General features: G+C 41.1%; 1 protein-coding gene across 1 annotated transcript; it reads left to right on the plus strand.

Moving 5' to 3' along the window:
- Positions 1-2,428: 2,428 nt before the first annotated feature.
- Positions 2,429-18,827, plus strand: fxr2 (fragile X mental retardation, autosomal homolog 2). Its single transcript, XM_046852006.1, has 18 exons — positions 2,429-2,789; positions 2,939-3,133; positions 5,781-5,833; positions 7,241-7,334; positions 7,788-7,859; positions 10,185-10,333; positions 10,642-10,735; positions 10,849-10,965; positions 11,302-11,472; positions 11,859-11,937; positions 13,807-13,916; positions 14,045-14,131; positions 15,389-15,608; positions 15,788-15,967; positions 16,090-16,290; positions 16,382-16,480; positions 16,687-16,781; positions 16,997-18,827. Exons 2-18 carry the CDS (start codon positions 3,083-3,085, stop codon positions 17,105-17,107), a joined length of 1,983 nt encoding a protein of 660 aa, XP_046707962.1. The 5' UTR covers positions 2,429-2,789; positions 2,939-3,082; the 3' UTR covers positions 17,108-18,827.
- The last annotated feature ends 684 nt before the right edge of the window (positions 18,828-19,511 follow it).

The raw sequence follows: 19,511 nt of genomic DNA on the forward strand, positions 1-19,511 counted from the left end.
GCTGTTTCCTACAATTTCAATTGTTTATTTAATGTTGATCAAAATATATTATACTGATTCTCACCTGAATACCCGAAACATCTAGGATTTATTTTATTGCATAAGTCAATGAATGCAAAATGGTTAAACCAGTTCAGTCATCATTTATCAAGCTTAAATTTCTACTCACCCTTTTTTTTAATGTATCTTGAATTTTTTAATTGTGCAGATGAATCTTGAATGTCACTAATGAAGGGGTGTGTACAGCATCAGATCAACCAATGATCAACAAATTTTTTTTTACAGTAAAATAGGTTAAAGTTGAATCTTGTGAACCTTCAGTTGGCAAATACAGACAAAGCAAAACACAGAATTACAATTTCTGAAAATAATTGAACAACCAGGAAGTGAACAAACACTAGAACAGTACAGTGAAAGTGTAAATCCTGCCCAGTCTCTTGCAATCAATATCCCACATACAGACTGCACACTGGTGCTGTTGAAATACACAGATGCCAAACGGAAAAATTTACCTTGTGCATTTTCAATCATTGTAATCCAAAACATAGTTCACATCCGGAAATGCACTTGCAAGAAGCCCCACTTGTTGTGCCGTTTATACAATTTTTTTTGCAAAATGGTTTGCAAATATCAAAGATGATTAGAGAAATGTTTCAAGGCAGCTGAGAAAAACTGTAAAACCGCCTGCCTTATGTTGTGTAGGTCTCCCTTGTGCCACCAAGAGAGCTCTGACCCATCAAGGCATGGACTCCACAAAACCTCTGAAGGTGTGCTGTGTGCTGTATTTGGCACCAAGACATTAGCTGCAGTCCAGTGTGTTGTGAGGTGAAGCTTTAATGTATGAAACCTTTTTTGTTTAACACATCCCACCTTGAACTCTTTGACCTGTTTCTTAAATAATTCCTGTACAGTTTTTGGAGTGAGGCAGCGCACATTATTTTGCTGACAATGGCCACTACCATTTAGGAATACTACTGCCATGAAGTTGAGTTACCTGATCTGCTACAATACGTAAGTTTGCCGGATGTGTAAAGTAACAACCACACAAATGCCAGGACTCAAGGTTTCAAGGCAGAACCCAGCATCACACTGCCTTAGCCAGCTTGCATTCTGAGCAGTCTGATTCTAAACCAAACAGACTAGCCTTTACTCCCCATGCACTTTGGTGAACTTCGGGAGCCCATGACCACCTCACAAGTTCACAGTTTTTCCTTCTTTGAAACTCTTTTGCTAGGTACTAACCACTACATACACAAACACCCTCACATGATATGTAGATTATCTGACCCAGTTGTCCGGCAACCACAAGTTGTTGTTTTTTTTTGTCAAAGGCTCTCGTATCTCTATATTTGCCCATTAATTTAGAGAATTTACTGTTCACTTGCTGCCTTATTTGTGCAACCAGTTAAAAGGTGTCATTGTAACAAGATAAATCAGCATTATTCACTTCAGTGCTTCTAATGTTATGCACTGTATAATATTTTTGCACTAATGATGAGTGGAAAAAGTTGACTGCATTATATACCATTTTCATATGGAAGAGCAAGTTATGTGCAAATTGTTCGCAAAATTCACTAGGGCACTTTCTTTTGAGACAGGAATGATTTTTATAATCATAGCCCGGGTTTATTTTATAATTTTAATTCAACAGTACAAATATTGGCAGATATATATTATATTAGAAGCATGGTGTCAGCATTATACTGGCTATCTCACAGCTCCAGTGTTCCTGGGTTGATCCTTATCTGTGATTCTGTCTACACTGTGTAGTTTCTTGTTTCTAGTTTTCTCCAGCTGTCCAAAAACATGCAAGTAGATGATTGCTGTACAAACTTTTTCCTAGGTTTTTGCTTTTTGCATGTGTGTGTGTGTGTGTGTGTGTGTGTGTGTGTGTGTGTGTGTGTGTGTGTGTGCTTGTTTGAATGTGTGTTTGAATGTGTGTGTGTGTGTGTGTGTGTGTGTGTGTGTGTGTGTGTGTGTGTGTGTCCACTGTTTCACTGACATCCCATTCAGGGTTTCAAATGGTAAAATGTGCATATAATATTTACATGCAAAATTGTGATAGATAGATAGATAGATAGATAGATAGATAGATAGATAGATAGATAGATAGATAGATAGATAGATAGACAGACAGACAGACTGTTAGTTAGTTAGTTAGTTAGTTAGTTAGTTGTGGACATGTGTGTACACAAATGGTTTTGTGAATCAGTATGGATCGTGGAACGAGCCGGCTAAATTTAGCCCAGAGAAACTACCACCAATCAGCAGTTCAGGCACTGGGTTTGTGTTGCCCAGCCTCTGCCGTCTCCTCCAAAGGGCAAAGCTGTACATTTTGATTGGCAGGGATTCTGTGCAATCGCCGCGGCCTAAGCGGACTGTGGGCGTGGCCTGTGGTGGCAGGGGTGTGCATTTGGGGGGTCATTCACTGTCGCGGATTTTCACTCGGACGGCGCGCGTGCGAGGGCAGGACGGGCCACCGTGGGGCTGAGAGCGAGTTGCCGGGCGAGCAGCACAGTCTGAAACGAGCTACACGACCCTCCGAGGCAGTTCGTAAATACGCCATAACTCACTCTCACTGTCCCCTACACATAAACAGTAAGACTTACTTGCTGTGTTATTTAGCTAGTAGCCCGGCAACCGATAGAGGAGGTGTTCGCAAGAGCTAATTAGCGACCATTAGCTGTTTGCTAACATCGCCTGAGACATTAGCCGAGAGCCTGCATCCTGACCAGAGCAGCTAGCTGCGTTAGCCGGACCGGCGCGGCTCCTCTGTCCGAACAACACAAGTAAGATCAGTCTCCGGATCAACCTGCGGCTAGCTCTCTAGTGCTAACATTACCGTTACTGAGTTATAACCCGAGCGTAATCAAATACAGGGGGTGTCTAAGGGGAGCTAGCAGGCTAACCACAGACATCTCTTTGCTAACTTATCCAGCCCCTCTCCCTCCACACCGAAACGCTGGAAATCCGCAAGCGGCCGGAGACGGGCGAAGGGCCGGCGAAGCTGGGGCTGTTAGCAGAGCCGCACGGTGGAGGAGTTCCCCCGGAGAGGCAGAGCGGGGCGGACGCAGCGGCCGCCATGGACGGGCTGCCGGTGGAGGTGCGCGGCTCCAACGGGGCCTTCTACAAGGTAACTCCACTGCAGCACACTTCACTGAAACACGCTCACGGTGTCTGAACGCCGAGACAGATCTCAAACGGCTTGTCCTGAGACTCAATGAGGCAGGATGCTGTATCGTCTCACGCATGACACGAGGTTCGCCATCATGTTGTGCAGGAGGCCCTGAGATACCGTGAGCTCGCTTTTTCCAGGGTTCCTGCGCAGCTCCGGTCAACACTGAAGGCGCTCCAGGGAAATGTGGAAAATCCAGCAAGTGATTTAGAAAAATGTGGTGTCAGATTAACGTAGCCGACAGACACTAAGGTTCTGATCCAGCTGTGTTTTGTCAATCCCTTATTAGCTGCTTTAATGCATCATCCCATATGAGCATCACACTTTACCTGCTTTGTGATATCTGATGGCCTTGAGCTAAACATATGAAGTCTGGAATCATATGGGGCAGGCAGCATTAAGACATCTATTTTTCTGAGTTATGAGACACTATGTTGGCCGTTCATTAGGCACATGTCATTAGGCATATATGTCGTTTTACTTAACAGGGTGATACTGTGCCATATGCACAAACATATCATTCTAGTCTTTAAATGATCAGAATAGGATTCCCTTGTTGGTTTAATGGTTTTGGGGGTGATCTAGTTTGATTAGAGTGAAGCCAGTCCAGTGTAGCCAAAACGAGGCAGTTTTTCAGCTGCCTGCCTCATTTGTGTAAACCCCACAGTGATCAACCCACATGTTTTATAATAGTCCCATTTGAAGGTTTGGTGTGTTTTATTACAAAGCAGAGCGTTTTTAATACTGTAAATCCTAGCTCTGTTTTTCTCACAAGGTTCTCAATTGCTGGTAGTAGTATTATTGGCCTCACACATGTTCTATACTGAGCGGTGACATTAGTTGTTTGAAAGTTGGAGTCTGAGGGAGGACAGCAGGTGGAAAAGGAACAGGTGATCTCAGGCCTGACACTCAACACTCTCTCCAACACCCCCCCACGGCTGCTCCGTGCACTCACTGCTCACGGCTTGGCTGAATCCAGTTCCGCTCTGTCGGCATAATTCTAACTCTGATCCGAAGTTAATTTAACTCTGCCTTTTTGCTGTGCTGCCACCTTTCCATTGTTTTCCACTATTGCTTTTTTTTAATTGGTTTTTATAAGCGTCAATAATACTTAATAAACCTTTGTGAAAATCTAAAAATAATTTTACTCGTTATTTCTGCTGTCATTCCTGGGCATTTTTTAGGTTATTGCATTACTGGAAAGATGTTACCGATCGGTCGGTTATATTCAGTTAGTTGCAGTTTATCTGAAGATTGAACTCTTCACTTTTGATATCACGCTTATATAATGGCTACTTCTGTGCTTTCCAGATCTGTGCAGAGATCTGATTACAGTTCCTGGTGCTGCTAAGACATGTGCCAAGGGTTTATTTGCTGTATTGAAAGTGATAGCCTACTGACCAGTTGTTTTTTTCTGCTACATCATAATAAATTAGATGGACATTAGTGGTCACTGCTGATTGGTTTATCAATTAGCCCTCCGATGCAGTCTTTATTGGCACACCCAGAACTTCTCAGACCGAAGAGAGTTTGGCTACGTTCTTACTTGGAAGAGAGGCAAATGTAAGGGACACATTGAATGTTTTTACTCTTCAGGCATGTATCACCACATGGCTACTGTATCATAGTTATGGTCCCTTTTCATGCTATAAACCCACCCTTACATAGGAATTTTCTATCCAAGCTGTCGGTTTTAAAACTGATATTGAATACTGTGTAAGTTAGATCTATGTGTACCTAAATGACCCGATCTCTCATTTTAGATACAAGAACAAGAAGCTGAATAAATTGTATTAAATATTAACGTCATGCAATACACTTATATACGCATACATAACTTAAAACCAGTTAGCCTTTTCCACGGAAGTGCACGTGTCTCCAAGCAGGTGGGATTCCAGAGGTCTTGGTTACTGTCTTTATCTCTTCCATTTATTGCTGCTCCTTATTAGGAAGTGTCACCCTGCCAGCACTGTCAGTCACCCTGTGCTTTGGGTTAGAGGTATGTCTTGATAATAACCGAGTGGTGGCACGATGGATAAAACAGATTTTTAAAAAAGGGGATCTTGCTCTCTGTGTCTCTCAATTTTAGTGGAGATTCAATAATACATATTTCACTTTACCTGTGATGCGAGCCAGACTGCCACTTCACACACACATTTGTCACATACAGTATGTGTGTGTGGGAGGTTGTAGCTCGGTGGATAGGACATTGGACTTTTGATCGGAAGGTCACAAGTTTAAATCCCACCACCACCAAGCTGCCACTGCTGGGCCCTTGAGCAAGGCCCTTAACCCTCCTCTGCTCAGTTGTAAGTCGCTCTGGACATTTAAGTGTGTTTGTCCGTATAAGAAACCTGGTCTTACTTTCAAGAGAACCTGAAAGAACACGTTTCCCTCGAGACCATAGATGTCAGGACTTTATGAATATGGATAGTAAAAGTAGTGTACCGTTGTGTTTGCTTCCCTCCAAAACGACTGTGCTGACATCAAGAAACTTTTACAACAGATATGATGATGATTTATTTTTCCCTTAACAAGCAAAGCTTTTTCCCACCCAGCATCTATTTGAAGCTTAACATGCTCTGTTTCCTTTGTGTCCTTTTAGGCGTTCATCAAAGACGTCCACGAAGACTCCCTCACGATAGTTTTTGAAAACAAGTAAGTTTATGTAACTTTTAATGGGCAAAGCTATTGGAGGACCCCTGTCTCCTCAACCCATATTGACAGGTTAATTGACTACTAAAACTGTGGCCTACAGGAACACACTTGGAAAGCCAGTCATACATTTGATGTTTCAGCAGTAATAAGTGCTGTCAATAACCTAAATTTGCCTGTGTGAATCCCCTTTCTCTCCCTCGGTCTCTTTCTCCCAGCACCTGTGCTACCCCGTCTTTCTGTGTCTCACTCTCTTTTCCATGTCCTGAAACCCTGACACCACCCCCCGCTGTGTCTCAGTTTGTGTTCGCTCTCGAAATTTCTACTCCTTTCCATTCTGTCCGTTGGTTTGAACATTAATGTTGTTAGTTGACCAATTTCCAATCAGCAAGTTGATCAGTATACTTACCTAGGTCATATTTTATCTATATCATACAGCGCTAGCACAGTCCCCTTCGTTCTATCTCTGTCAGTCCTGATGAGGCTGAGACAAATATAGCTCTATGAGATATGTGAACTCTGGTGGGGGTTGATGACGTCTCTGGCATTCTTGGACTGGATACGTTGACCTACCATTAACTACAGCTCTAGCCATTCACCTGTGCATTTAAGTAAATACTTCAGTTTTAGATAATTCTGGATTTAAAATTGGGCTGTGTACTAAGAAGTGGTTGAGTGAAATCAAAAGCAGACATTGGAGTACCTTTTGTCCCCCATTAGGATTTTTTTTAACTATGACTCACTTTACAGATTAGGATGTTTGTTGGATGTGTGTCTTGGTGGCAGTCTTTGTCCCTCACTGTCTCACATATGTACCAAAAAGGTCTGATACAAACAGCATGATGGTATGTGTGAAAATACATTATGTTTAAGCAATTTTGAGTGCAAAAACCAGGGAAGACCAACATGACATTTGTGCTATTACTAACCACAGGTTATTGACAAGATGTTATATGTGTGAACAGAAGCCTATATATTAACAGGATGAAGGATCATGTTTTATTTATGGTGTGTCATGCTGACACGTTCTAAAGTGACAAGTTCAACACGTTAGTACCTTAAAGTGACAGCGAGGGGAGGAGGGTAAATCGTGGCAAAAAAGAACAGGAAATTCCTTTACGTATTTAGGCATTTGTGGTAAAAAGTCTTCAATAATGTGGTATTTGGACTGCATAAACATTTAAGAACTTCTTTCAGATAACATGTGATGTCTTATTTATTAAGAGCTGCATTCTGTGTAATGGGAAATACTGTATGAATGCCACACTAATTTGGTCAGGGTATGCTGCTAATGTTGATGGGTCTGAATGTATAAACGGTAAATAAAACAGATATCACTTATAAGCCAGAACAGGATTCTGTTTAAGATACTAATAAATGCATATATTTATTCTTTATTTTTATTAATAGCTGGCAGCCAGAGAGACAGTTGCCATTCAGTGATGTGAGGTTGCCACCCCCATCCGACTACCACAAGGACATCGGCGAGGGACAGGAGGTGGAGGTAGGGCTGATGTTACCCTAGACACCTATCCTCCAGATCACAACTTAGCACACCCTTGTTAACCATTGCAGTGTGTAAGATCACCTTGCATGTTCCTTTGTTCTCAACATGACAGCTGTTGTGGGCTATTAGCAAACGTGGCTGACCTTTAGAAAATGCTGAACCACATGACCACATAAATGCTCAATCTGCGTTTATCTGCTTTTGCTTTTCTATATGTTGTAGGGTTTTTTTTAGTAAACATGAGTCTTCTTCCCTAAGCTCACTAAATCCAAGCTTTCTCTAAAAGCTTGATATGCACATGTTCATACTTTTGTCAGATGGAAGTCATTCTAATTGGTCAGCATTGCTGTTAGGTCACCATTATAATCAATAAATATAATCAATAATCAATGCTCTCACTCTCCATCCTCACCTTTACATGTTCCCCTGTTTTCATATGCTATGTGCCAGGTCTACTCTCGAGCAAATGAACAGGAACCCTGCGGCTGGTGGCTGGCGAGGGTGAGGATGATGAAGGGCGAGGTAAGTCTGAGACTGGAGCTTCACCACATGTGTGTGTCTGTGTGTACACAAAAGAAGTCTCATTCATTGTTCAGCTGCTGTAGCTAAATGTAGCTGTTTATTCCATCATGAGCAGCATGAAATCTGTGAGCGTCGTACCCAATTCACATTCACATCAGTTCTGTTGTTTTGAAAATATAGCTCAGAGGAGAAAACTGAACAACTGATTATGGATTTATAGACATGGAGGCATCTAAATGATCACGCTTTGGACAGATGCTCATTGTGTATTGCATATTTGAAGTAATTCCTTTTGTGGGTTAATACAGGTTAGTTTGCATTGTGTAAAGGGACACTGTCATTTACATTCACTTTTTGTCAGTATTTTGTTTAATCTTTGTTTATCTTTATCTGTGGTTAGTGCAGTGTTCTCTAATGGGATAAAATGCTGACGCTTTAAACACTATAACATGGATTATCAGTAAAAGCAAAAACACCGGGGACATAAACCCTATAAATTATCTGCCAATGTTCATAAAACAAGAAGCAGTGGAAAAGCCTCTGTGAACATGTGTTCCTTTCACATCTTTGACAATGGGATTGTGATTCTTTGATTGTTGAAGATGAAAGCATTTTTAAAAGTGAGACATTTGTCTGAGGTGGACGCTTGTTTATGTTGAAAATGTATCTTTGACAATAAGATTAACACTTTAGCTATTTGTAGAAATGAGTCCTGCTTCTAGATTTCTAGATTAAACGTCTGCTTTATTTTGTTTTGAGTGTTTAAAAAAAAAAAAAAAAGTGAGACGAATGGGTGAGATCCCATAACACTAAGCTCTATCGATGTTCAAAAAATATTACGATCTTTTGAAGCCGACTAATGTTCTAAGCTAATTTAATTGTAATTAAACGTACATGGTGCTCAGCCATGACGTGTCGAAATTGAGTTTTCATAATGGTCGTATTGTTTATTGCAGTAATTCCAGACGTGATAATTTTTAAATTAGATGGCCAGCGCACAACGCTGCTTAGTCTTAAAGCTGAATCCTGGCGTTCAGGCGTACATCTACCATGAGCTCTTTTTAATTTTACATTTTTTTTTTTTTGTACCCTCAAACTGAGTGTGAATATTGATGGAGGCGTTTCAAGCCCTTCGGGAGCACATTTTAACCTAATAGCACAGATACTTGACCCAATTACCCATAAACGTACCTCTTAGTTATGACTTCGTCATTAAGAAGAGTTGTATAAGCAGTGTCCATGTTGTAGCCTTTTTTTTTTTTTTTTTTTATACCATTGAAGCATGTTTTTATGCTTCACTTAATTTGAGGCTGTGAATGGTTAAAATTGTCCCTAATGCTCAAACAGACCGTACCAAATTGAGTGTGCTTCATTTTAAGACGTTCTGAGGTCCTCATGTTGACCAATTTGGCTTCGAGTCCAATGCTGTTATAATCTCTGCATTTTGTATGGGCACAGTGGTGCATGCTATCATGCTGGAAAGTGGTGGAATGATAGTGGTGGAGTGTGTGCAGCAGCACCCTGGTGAAAATACTGCATAACGCACGATGGTGTTCTCGACACATCTCAACACAAACTGTGGCCTTGTAATTTAGTTAAGACAACACATAATACGCCACATAAAATGTAATATGCCACATTAAAGCATCTTCTGGTTTTTAATATGATGCTAGAATTGCATCTCATCTGCTCCATCACCAGCACAGTAGTACATCAGCACACCTGACTAGGTTATGCAACAGTTCTTTTGATTCTGCCTCTGATTAAAAATGATGTGATTAGGGTAAATGGGTCTGGTCCGGGATCAACACATGAGTGTCTGTCTTGCTGCAGTGTTCCCAAAGATCATTTAAAGCTAGTATGTGCAGTATCTTTTGTCAAAGCTGCTTTATAAATAAAATTGATTTGACGTTATTGACCTGATTCAGAGAAATGGTCTGCCAGTACATTTATCAACACAATCGATGCTTAAACAATATATATATATTTTTTTGCTGCATTTATTACACAACATAAAGCCATCTTTGATCTTTAGCTGGAGGTTAGCTTGCGAGAGAAAGGGCGTTGTTAGTGCATGACTTGTCCGTTATCTTTTTTTGCAAAGAGTTATTTGTCATTACCCGTGGTTTTTAGTTGCAGTTCTTGTACATATTTTTCCAGTTAGATTTGCTGTATATGAATGTTTTAATTTTATACTAGTAGCTTGTTAGCTGGCTTCATGTAGTTTTAATTTACGACATATATTGTTTATATAGAGGCAGATTTATATATATTTCAGTAAATTAGGTCTCATCATTTAGAGTTTTAACCTGTTTGTGTTTTCAGTTCTATGTGATCGAGTATGCTGCGTGTGATGCCACATACAACGAAATCGTCACAGCCGAAAGAATCCGGCCTGTCAACCCCAACAGCCCTTCCACTCGAAACTCCTTCTACAAAACTACCATCGCTGTGCCCGAGGACCTCAGAGAAATGTAAGGATAATGTCCTCATACACACAAAAAATGTCATGACACATGTGATTTTAATTTTCATAATATTCATTTAAAAAGGCAAAAGATTATCTAATTTGAATAATTAGGTGTTGCAGTGTCTTACACCTCATACAGGACTGTTGAAGGCTTCTAGCCAAGTCATTCATTAACCACAGAATAATTAATTAGCTCTGATAGACAGACATGTGTATACAACAAGTGCAGTGTTTTGTGAATGATGTATTCGAAGTGGGCTAAAAGGAGATCGATCGTTTTTTTTTCTTCTTCCCCTTGCTAAAATCTTGCAGCTGTTTAACCGACAACATCCACAAAGACTTCAGGAAAGCAATCGGAGCCAACTGCGTCTTCTACAACACTTCATCACATGAACTGATCGTACTGGTTAGTACTTTTCTCTCTTCCAGCTTCTATCGTTCTCCTTTATTATTCTTTCGTTGTAGTAATTTCTTTGCCTGAGTGCACAGTAATGGAACAGGAATGCTGTCTTTCCACAGTCCACGAACGACTCCACAGTGAAGCGTGCCTCCCTTCTGAGTGACATGCACTTCCGCAGCATTCGCACCAAGCTTATGCTCATGTCCCGCAACGAGGAGGCCACCAAACACCTGGAGGTGCATACGTGCCTATATTTCAAAACATTCAAGCATTTCAACTCCTAACTTCTCATTCAGTGGATCGTTTTTTTTCCGCTGTAGCATTTTTATTCCGTCACAGTGACTAGTTTGGTGGGGTTTTTTGTCTGAAGACCAGATTATTTGTTGAGTAATTGTTAAATATAAGATGTATCAGACAAAAAAAAAGACCAAAATGCAAAGAGTACAAAGTAAGATTAAAAGTAGTACACACACACACACACGCACACACTGTATGGATTATAACTGCTGTCTGGTTAAGCAAGAAAAGAAGCAGAACCCAATGTTTGTCCTGCTGTCTTGTATTTGCTTTAGACGAGTAAACAGCTGGCATCAGCCTATCAGGAGGAGGTACGGGTGCGTGAGGATTTGATGGGTTTGGCCATTGGCTCCCACGGCGCCAACATTCAGCAGGCCCGCAAGGTTCCTGGGGTTACTGCCATCGAGCTCGAGGAGGAGAGCTGCACCTTCAGGATCTATGGAGAGGTGTGTGCTTGAGGGGGAAAAATTAACAGGCAACTGCAGTTGTGATGGTGCTTTAATTTTTGGGAGGTGCTGGTATAACGTATAGTGCCTAAAGCGTTGCTGTAAACGGGGAACCGATCAAACAGTGGTGGCCCTCTAGCAACTTTAAACCAGAGGATATTCAAGTTTAATTTAAATATAAAATTAGCATACCTCGAGGATTAACGGAATTTACAACTTAACTGCTAAACACAGATTATTGCGTGTCCAGCCCCTCATGATAACATGTAATAACATTACAGAACTCTTATGATTACAGAGCTCTGAAACCACCAAAATTAGAATAAAAACAATTTTAAGTGACTGAACACACACTTATTTTTTCCTCTACTGTCTTTCTGCATCAGACGCCAGAAGCTGTGAAACAGGCTCGAGTTTACCTTGAGTTTAAAGAGGACTCCTTCCAGGTACCCAGGAATCTTGTCGGTGAGTTTACCTTGTCGAACAAATTTTTCACATTCCACCTTTAGCATGGACTTTTCAAATCGAACTTGTTCAAAAAGATTTTTGACAGACAGACAGACATTATTTTCCTCAAAATTCTTTAATCAATAACCCCATAATGGCAACATAAAAGAAGTTTGTCTAAAATCTTTATAAATGTATAAATAAAAAGAATAAAAACACAGGGACAAGTATTCAGACACTCAAAATTTAGCTCAGGTGCATTCAGTTTCCACTGATCATCCTTGAGATGTTTCTACAACTTGATTGGAATAAATTCAGTTGATTGGACATGATTTTGAAAGCCACACCTCCCTATATAAGGTCTGCGAGTAAACCGTGCATGTCCGCACAAACCAGGCCATGAAGTTTTAGGAATTGTCTGTAGACCTCCGAGACAGGATTGTATTGAGGCACAGCTCTGTGGAAGGGTACAGAAAAATTTCTGCATCTTTGAAGGTCCCAGTGAGCACAGTGGCCTCCATCATTTGTAAATGGAAAAAGTTTAGAACCACCAGGACTCTTCCTTGTGTGCGCCACCCAGCCAAACTGAGCAATCTAGGGAGAAGAGCCTTAGAACAGGAAGTGACCAAGAACCTGATGGTCACTCTGAAATTGTTCCAGCTTTTCTCTGTGAGGAGAGAAGAACCTTTCAGAAGAACAGCCTTCTCTGCAACACTCCACCAATCAGGCCTGTATTGTAGAGTGGCCAGGTGAAAGCCATTCCTGACATCCCACCTGGAGTTTGCCAAAAGGCACCTGAAGGACTCTTAGACCACGAGAAACCAAGATTGAATTGAATGCAAAGTGTCATGTCTGGAGGAAACCAGGCACCGAATATCACCTGGCTAATACCATCCTTACAGTGAAGCATGGTGGTGGCAGCATCATGCTGTGAGGATGTTTTTTCACCGGCAGGAACTTGGAGACTTGTCAGGATCGAGGGAGAGATGAATGCAGCAGTACAGAGTATCTACAGAGACATCCTTGATGAAAACCTGCTTCAGAGCTTAACTTAATCATGCATTTTATCTGTTCTGAATAAACCTTAAATTAATACTATTCAATATAAAAAACACTAACTCATTGTAACATGTTATAAATATTAATTTCACTCAAATCTGTCAAGCTTCTATCGTTACATGGGTTTTCTTTCTTTGTGTTTTTTTTGTTTTGTTTTGTTTTAATTGCTCTTTAGCCACTCTGCCTTAAGGACCAAATTGGTGGAGGGCTGCAGTTCTTTTAGAATGTTGTCCCATGTCCTCACAGGATCTCTGGAGAATAGTCAGAGTGACTAAAATGTTTGTAGCCTTCCCCAAATCTCTACAAGCAGTTTCTTTATCCCTGTTTTTTTGCTCTGATAGTCCTCCGTATGGACTTTTATAGGCGTGTGAGCCTTTCCAAATCATGTCCAATCCATTTAATTTACCACAGGTGGACTGCCGGCAGGGTGTAAAAACATCTCAGCAATGATCAAGAGAAATGGGAGGCACCTGAGCAAAATTAGCAACAAGTGTTGTTGCTAAGGGTCTGAATATTTATGTAGTAATGTGATATTTTTATTTTATTTTCATATAATAAATATTTATACTCTATAGAATTCAATCTTTACTTTGTCATTGTTGTACTGAGCTTAGTGTAGATTAATGAGGGGGAAAAAATTGTTTGAATGATTAAAGTATCAGGCTCCAACATAAAATAAAAAAAAAAGTGAAGTAGCCATCTGTATTAGGAAATTATTACTGCTATGAGTGCCAGGTTGTTAGACTCTCTAATTAAATTTTTCTTTTTACAATCACTATAGGAGAAAAAATATTAGTTACTTTTAAACCATTCTCTTTTGCTCCCTAGGCAAGGTTATTGGGAAAAGTGGCAAAATCATCCAGGAAATCGTGGACAAGTCTGGTGTGGTGCGTGTTCGAATCGAAGGGGACAACGACAAAAAGCTGCCCAGAGAGGAGGTAAAGCAGATTTTGCACCACCCCACATCAGTAGTTGAGTCTAGACCTCTTGATGCTTTGTCGATATTAATTGTATGTATTCGATTTTACACTATAACTTTTGTATATGTTTGTTTCCTCTTTTGCAGGGTATGGTTCCCTTCATCTTTGTAGGAACCAAAGAAAACATCAGTAATGCCCAGGCTTTGCTGGAGTACCATGTGGCCTACTTGCAGGTTAGCCAACTGCTGGAGTTACCATACGTGTGCCTGACTGAATACTGCTCAGTCATCACGTGACATGGTACAGCATACACCTGTTGTTTTATTCCGGCACTACCAGCACACCATGGAGATGTTTTTAGAGCCGGTTGCTGACTCAGAGCTCGAAATTGTCTTTTTAAACCCCGACTGCTCCAAGTCAATTAAAATACACTGACAACTAGAATAGAAGCTTATAGATTTTGTTTGTTGTCCAGGTTTGATAACATTATTACATTTCTACATCCAATCAGTAGATTATCATCTTTTTGTATGTTATAATATACATACCTCATGACTTATTTAACTTAATTAAAAGGTTGAAAACAGAATAGAATCATTCATGTAGACACATTGTATCTAGCTGTTTTTTTTGTTTTTTTGCTTCTTTGTTCACAAAACCGAGTGGTGAAATGTTCTGTTTAAATGATTTTTTATTCCGTTCATCATTTTCATTATCAGCATTTTTTTACACTTCACACCTGCAAAAATCTGCAAGAAAATGTTATCACCTGTGGCATTATACTAGGCAAAGGGACTATCCAAATTGCTGCCTTTTCATCTTCACCCCGACTTGCTAACAGTCAAAGCGCCACCTCGGTTGAACTCAAACACCTTATGACTACAATGACTTTATAGTGCTTCAAGGTTTTTTTGTTTTGTTTTTTAAGTCTAGGATCAGAAGCTACTTGAGAGATGGAAGGTCAACTTTCAAATGCTATCTAAATTTTTAGAAACGACTACGCAGGCATATGGCTTTAATTATTCGCAGAAATGTTACCATGTTAAGCTCACAGCCACTCTGGAGACGGTGGCTCAATCTAAACTGGTCACCTGACGTACTCCCTCATGGAAAGCTGCTGATCACACCTCTCTTAACCACTACTAGCTAAAGATAGTCATTAGGGCAGGGCCAGGGGGCTTTTTAGGGGTTCAGAGTATGTTGGTGGATGGATTACATGCTATATGGCCCTGTGATTCCCAGAATAGCCTGTCAGCCCTGCACTAGCCCTCAGTGTACCACACTTCAGCTGTTATTTAGTGATACAACTGTCACTGCACCCTCTCACATTTACTTCTTATTATTATAACATACTAACTGCTGCCTTTGTAGTGACCTGTTTTAATTAGCCACCATTGTACATAAATAGATATATATAGGCACAGGTGATGATACCGTGCTTGTGTCTATTAGGTAATAATCAAACCCACTTGTTTTTCCCCCAATGTCAGGAAGTGGAACAGTTGCGTCTGGAGCGGCTACAGATTGATGAACAGCTTCGTCAGATTGGTGTTGGTTATCGTGCCGCCCCAAGCCGCTCCGGTGCACCTGGAGCCGGGGAACGTGAAAGGGGATACCAGACTGATGAAAGTAGCAACTCTCTACAGACCTCCCGTACATACGGTGGGCGAGGCCGTGGCCGCAAGCCCAACAATGCATACTCTGGTTATGGTAAGTTAAAACAAAAGTTATGACGTCAGGAAATAATTAATCATTTTATTGCCTAAACAATGCAAATCAAATGACTAATCTGAATGTATTGCCTTTGCTGAAGAATATTTTAGACAACATGATCAACACTACAATTTATTATAATAAACCTGATGACTTCTAACATTTACCCATGATAGGAACCAACTCTGAGATGTCCAATGCCTCAGAATCTGAGGATCTGGCTGAGCGAGATTCTAGGCCACGGGGAGTGGGGGGTGAGGAGAGAGGCTCCCGGAGAGGAGGCCGTGGCCGAGGATCTAGCACAGGCAGAGGCCGTGGAGGCCCAGGATCCCGCAGCTCGAACACAATCAGCTCAGGTATGAGCTTGTATGATAGCTGAGGCCAGCTGAGGAATGTGTTGTATCAGTGGACTTGATAGCAGTGTGTGTAGTTTTCTGTGTATGTCTAACTTACTATATCTCATACTTTATTTCATTAGTGTTGAAGGACCCTGATAGTAACCCCTACTCTCTGCTGGAGGGTGAAGGCGATCTGGGTGGAGACACGGATGCCAGTGAGAGCATGGGTGGTAATGACCGGCGTAGACGTTCCCGCCGTCGCCGTAATGACCAGGAGCCCAGTGTGATTGATGCTGCCAATGAGTCAGACGGCCAGGCAGCTACTAGTGAGAATGGACTGGGTAAGAAGAGTAATTTGAAGTGCTTTGATAATATGAAAACGCTTCCCTTAAATCAAGCCGTGCTTGATTGTATCATTTCCACACTTTTCAGAAGACGATGGCAAACCACAGAGGCGCAACAGGAGCCGCCGTCGCCGTAACCGAGCCACCCAACCAGAGGGGGGCTCTGCCAGCCGTGACAGACAGCCAGGTGAGGGACATGTTTGTAATAACGAATAAAAGACTATTTAGTTATTTCATGAATGCTGAAATTGTAAATATTTTAAATATTTCAGCTATAATGCGAGTATGCAGTATCTAGATTGGGCTCAGAATTAAGTGTGTATGCACATTAAGAGAATTGCCCAATTACAGCCCTTTTTTTTTTTTTTTTTTTTTTTAAATCATCATTTGCAGTTACCGTGGCCGACTTCATCTCTCGTGCAGAATCTCAGAGCCGACAGAACCTTCCAGTGAAGAAAGAAGAAATGCAGCATGCCTCCCTCCCTAAGGTATATGTCCCCATGACTGAAGACATGCTGAGTTTTTAATGCTGTTGGTTTGGCTTAGAATAACTACTGCTAAGAAGTGTTTTTGGGGTTTTTTTTTTGTGGAAGAAACACTTACATTCTTGATTTTGTAGCTAAAGTACATTAATCCAAATTAAAAGTCCTGCAAATATCTAATATGGGCATTTAACCAATCAACTTGTTGGTTTCTTTAACAGGAGAATGGGACTAGTGTGAATAAGGAAGAGCACACTCCGTCCAAGCGTTCTCCCAGCAATGGCGTGGCATCATCCGGGGAGGCTCTGACCCTGGTGAACGGCGTTTCCTAAATGGAAAACGCAACTCATCAGCTCACCACTCAAGACCATTGTCTAGAGCAAGACACTACAGCGATCTGTCCCTGCTTGCATTTACGTAAACCTTTAAACAGACGAGTGAAAAATCGACTAAAAATCTTGAATTCATATGAGATTGAGGAGAAAAAGATATAAAAAAAAAATGACACAAGCATCTACTTAAACACTTTAACGGTGTATGTTTATCCTATCTATCAGTACTTAGTGCTTATGTAAGAGAAGCTTGCCAAAAAAGAGCTGGTGGATATGCTTCGAAAAAAATCGGACGTAACTGAACACAGGACGTGACGATATGATTTTATTTTCAGACAAACTGTTTTTGTTTTGTTTTTTTGTTTGTCACTGTTGTTGTCGGGTTTTTTTTTTTGTTTTGTTTGTTTGTTTGTTTTTCTTCACTGGTGTGGGATTGGTCACATTCCCAAGCAGATGCATCTCTGAAACAGTGTTAGAGGCGAGGGAAGGAGCTAGCCAAGAGATTGGGGAAGTGGGCGGAGCCTCCGGTGTGGCTGCCAGTTGAGGCTAAGGTACTCTAAGATTAAGGTTGTGTTTGTGTGTGTGTGCGGGGGAAAGGAACGACATTGTGCCTTGAATTTGAAATAAAAACTTGAGCATTTTTGTTTTTGTTCATGGAACAACAGCTACTGTTTCTTATGCATTTTTATTTTTTTTTTCAAGTAAATGAGAATCGAGCTGAGAAAATTATGGCCGAGAGAGAAAGGAAAAAAGGATGTTAGGAGAGGGAAGATGATGAAATTTGATACTAATGCCAAACAGGAATGTAAGAACGTTAACCTGTGGTAGGAGTCATGATCTGGACGAAGTTTATTGTGTGTGCGTGTGTGTGTGTGTGTGTGTGTCTGTGTACGTTTGTACGTGTAGTTAGTATGCAACCGTAGACATAAATTGGGAGAACTGTTACATCGTCTCAGAGCCGACTCTAATGAGAGATGGAGGGAAGCAGCCTTGTGAGTTAAAGAATGGGTGTTCACCTTTCTGAGCTCTGTATTATAGTGGCAAACAGACATGGCTGCATCAGGAACAGCCTCACACACAGACATGGTTAGAGACCTGCCAGACCCTGACAGCTAATTTTACCCAAAACCGATATCCGAACATACATCAGTGCCTCTGACCCCCAAAACACCACTGCTGTTCTGATTGCGTGCAAAAGTGATAATAACTCACCCAGTTGCACTTCTGACACCACAGTAGATGAAGTGGTTTGTACTTGCTGTGCCTGCTGAACACTTGCAAAGGCGATGACGCCTCTGTGGTGCCCTCTACTGGCTGGGCTTGGGTTTTACACAACCTTGTCAAGAATGTATGTTGTGTGGGCAATAGCACAGTGAGAAGTTGAGAGCTACATATACATGCGCACGCGCACACACTTGACAATGTATGTGAATATACAGTACACTTCAGTGTTCTCACTACACACTTTAGACTTCGAGTCTCTCTAGTCAAGAAGGTTTTAATCCACGTTTCTCAAGGGCCAGGCAAGCGTGTTTATTCGGAACAGGATGTCTGTTGCTTTCCTGATTGTCCCAGTAAAAAGACGCAACCGGGGGATTCGTGTGCCCCAACCCCCCCACCCCCTCTGTGGCTCACGTTACTGTCATCTTGTTTTTTGCTCTCAAACCTTTTTTGGTTGTACTTTTCACATCACAAAAAATAAAATGGAAGTGAAACAATATTTCTGGAATGGCCTTTTTATTTTTTTTTATCATTTTATTGTCCAGTGTATTTGTATAGATCATCTTGTGTAACTGTGCTGCTCCTGACAAAAAGGGTGCAATATTGCCACACAAGCAAGATTCATTCTTTACAATCTTCTCTTGAAGTCAGCACAATTAAATTCTACGTCAAAGTGGAAATATGCATGAACAGGTTTTAACAGTAATTCTTCAAGCCACACTTGAAATACACAATGGTTTATCATCAGACCTGGAAGTAGCGTGGCTTGGAGTACCTATGTGCATTAAGGTGAAAAGGGCAGCACAGGATTGTGGGTTCTCCCACACCTTGCTTGCTTGTATGGTTTGGTAATAAATGAAGTTATTTCAGTCCTGTAGAAGTCATTTGTGTTGCTAAGCGTGTTCACGTGTCTACAACATGCCTGGCTAACCAGAAAGAGCATGATCATTTAAATGCATTTACGTGCTCTTTTGTGTATGGCCTACTTTTCCTGGTGAGCGCGTCAGAGAGAACATTTTACGAGGGTGTACTGACCTCTACTGGTGGCAAGAGGGATTAGATGTTTAATTTTAGTTGACTTCAAGCTTTGCTATAGCGCTAATGCTTTTCAGTTTTCTTTCACAAAACACTGCATGTCCACGTGTTTTAAGTATATAGGTGGAGGCCATGCAGAGTTTGCTAT

The sequence above is a fragment of the Silurus meridionalis genome, chromosome 6 (genome assembly GCF_014805685.1).
Source record: "Silurus meridionalis isolate SWU-2019-XX chromosome 6, ASM1480568v1, whole genome shotgun sequence".
NCBI lineage: Eukaryota > Metazoa > Chordata > Actinopteri > Siluriformes > Siluridae > Silurus > Silurus meridionalis.

What these genes read in the sequence shown, in the direction of transcription:
- fxr2 (XM_046852006.1), top strand. Translation starts at nt 3,083, where the DNA reads ATGGACGGGCTGCCGGTGGAGGTGCGCGGCTCCAACGGGGCCTTCTAC. An exon ending in CTCGAACACAATCAGCTCAG is followed by an intron (nt 15,968 to 16,089) that starts GTATGAGCTTGT and finishes TTATTTCATTAG; the next exon opens with TGTTGAAGGACCCTGATAGT. An exon ending in AGCATGCCTCCCTCCCTAAG is followed by an intron (nt 16,782 to 16,996) that starts GTATATGTCCCC and finishes TTTCTTTAACAG; the next exon opens with GAGAATGGGACTAGTGTGAA.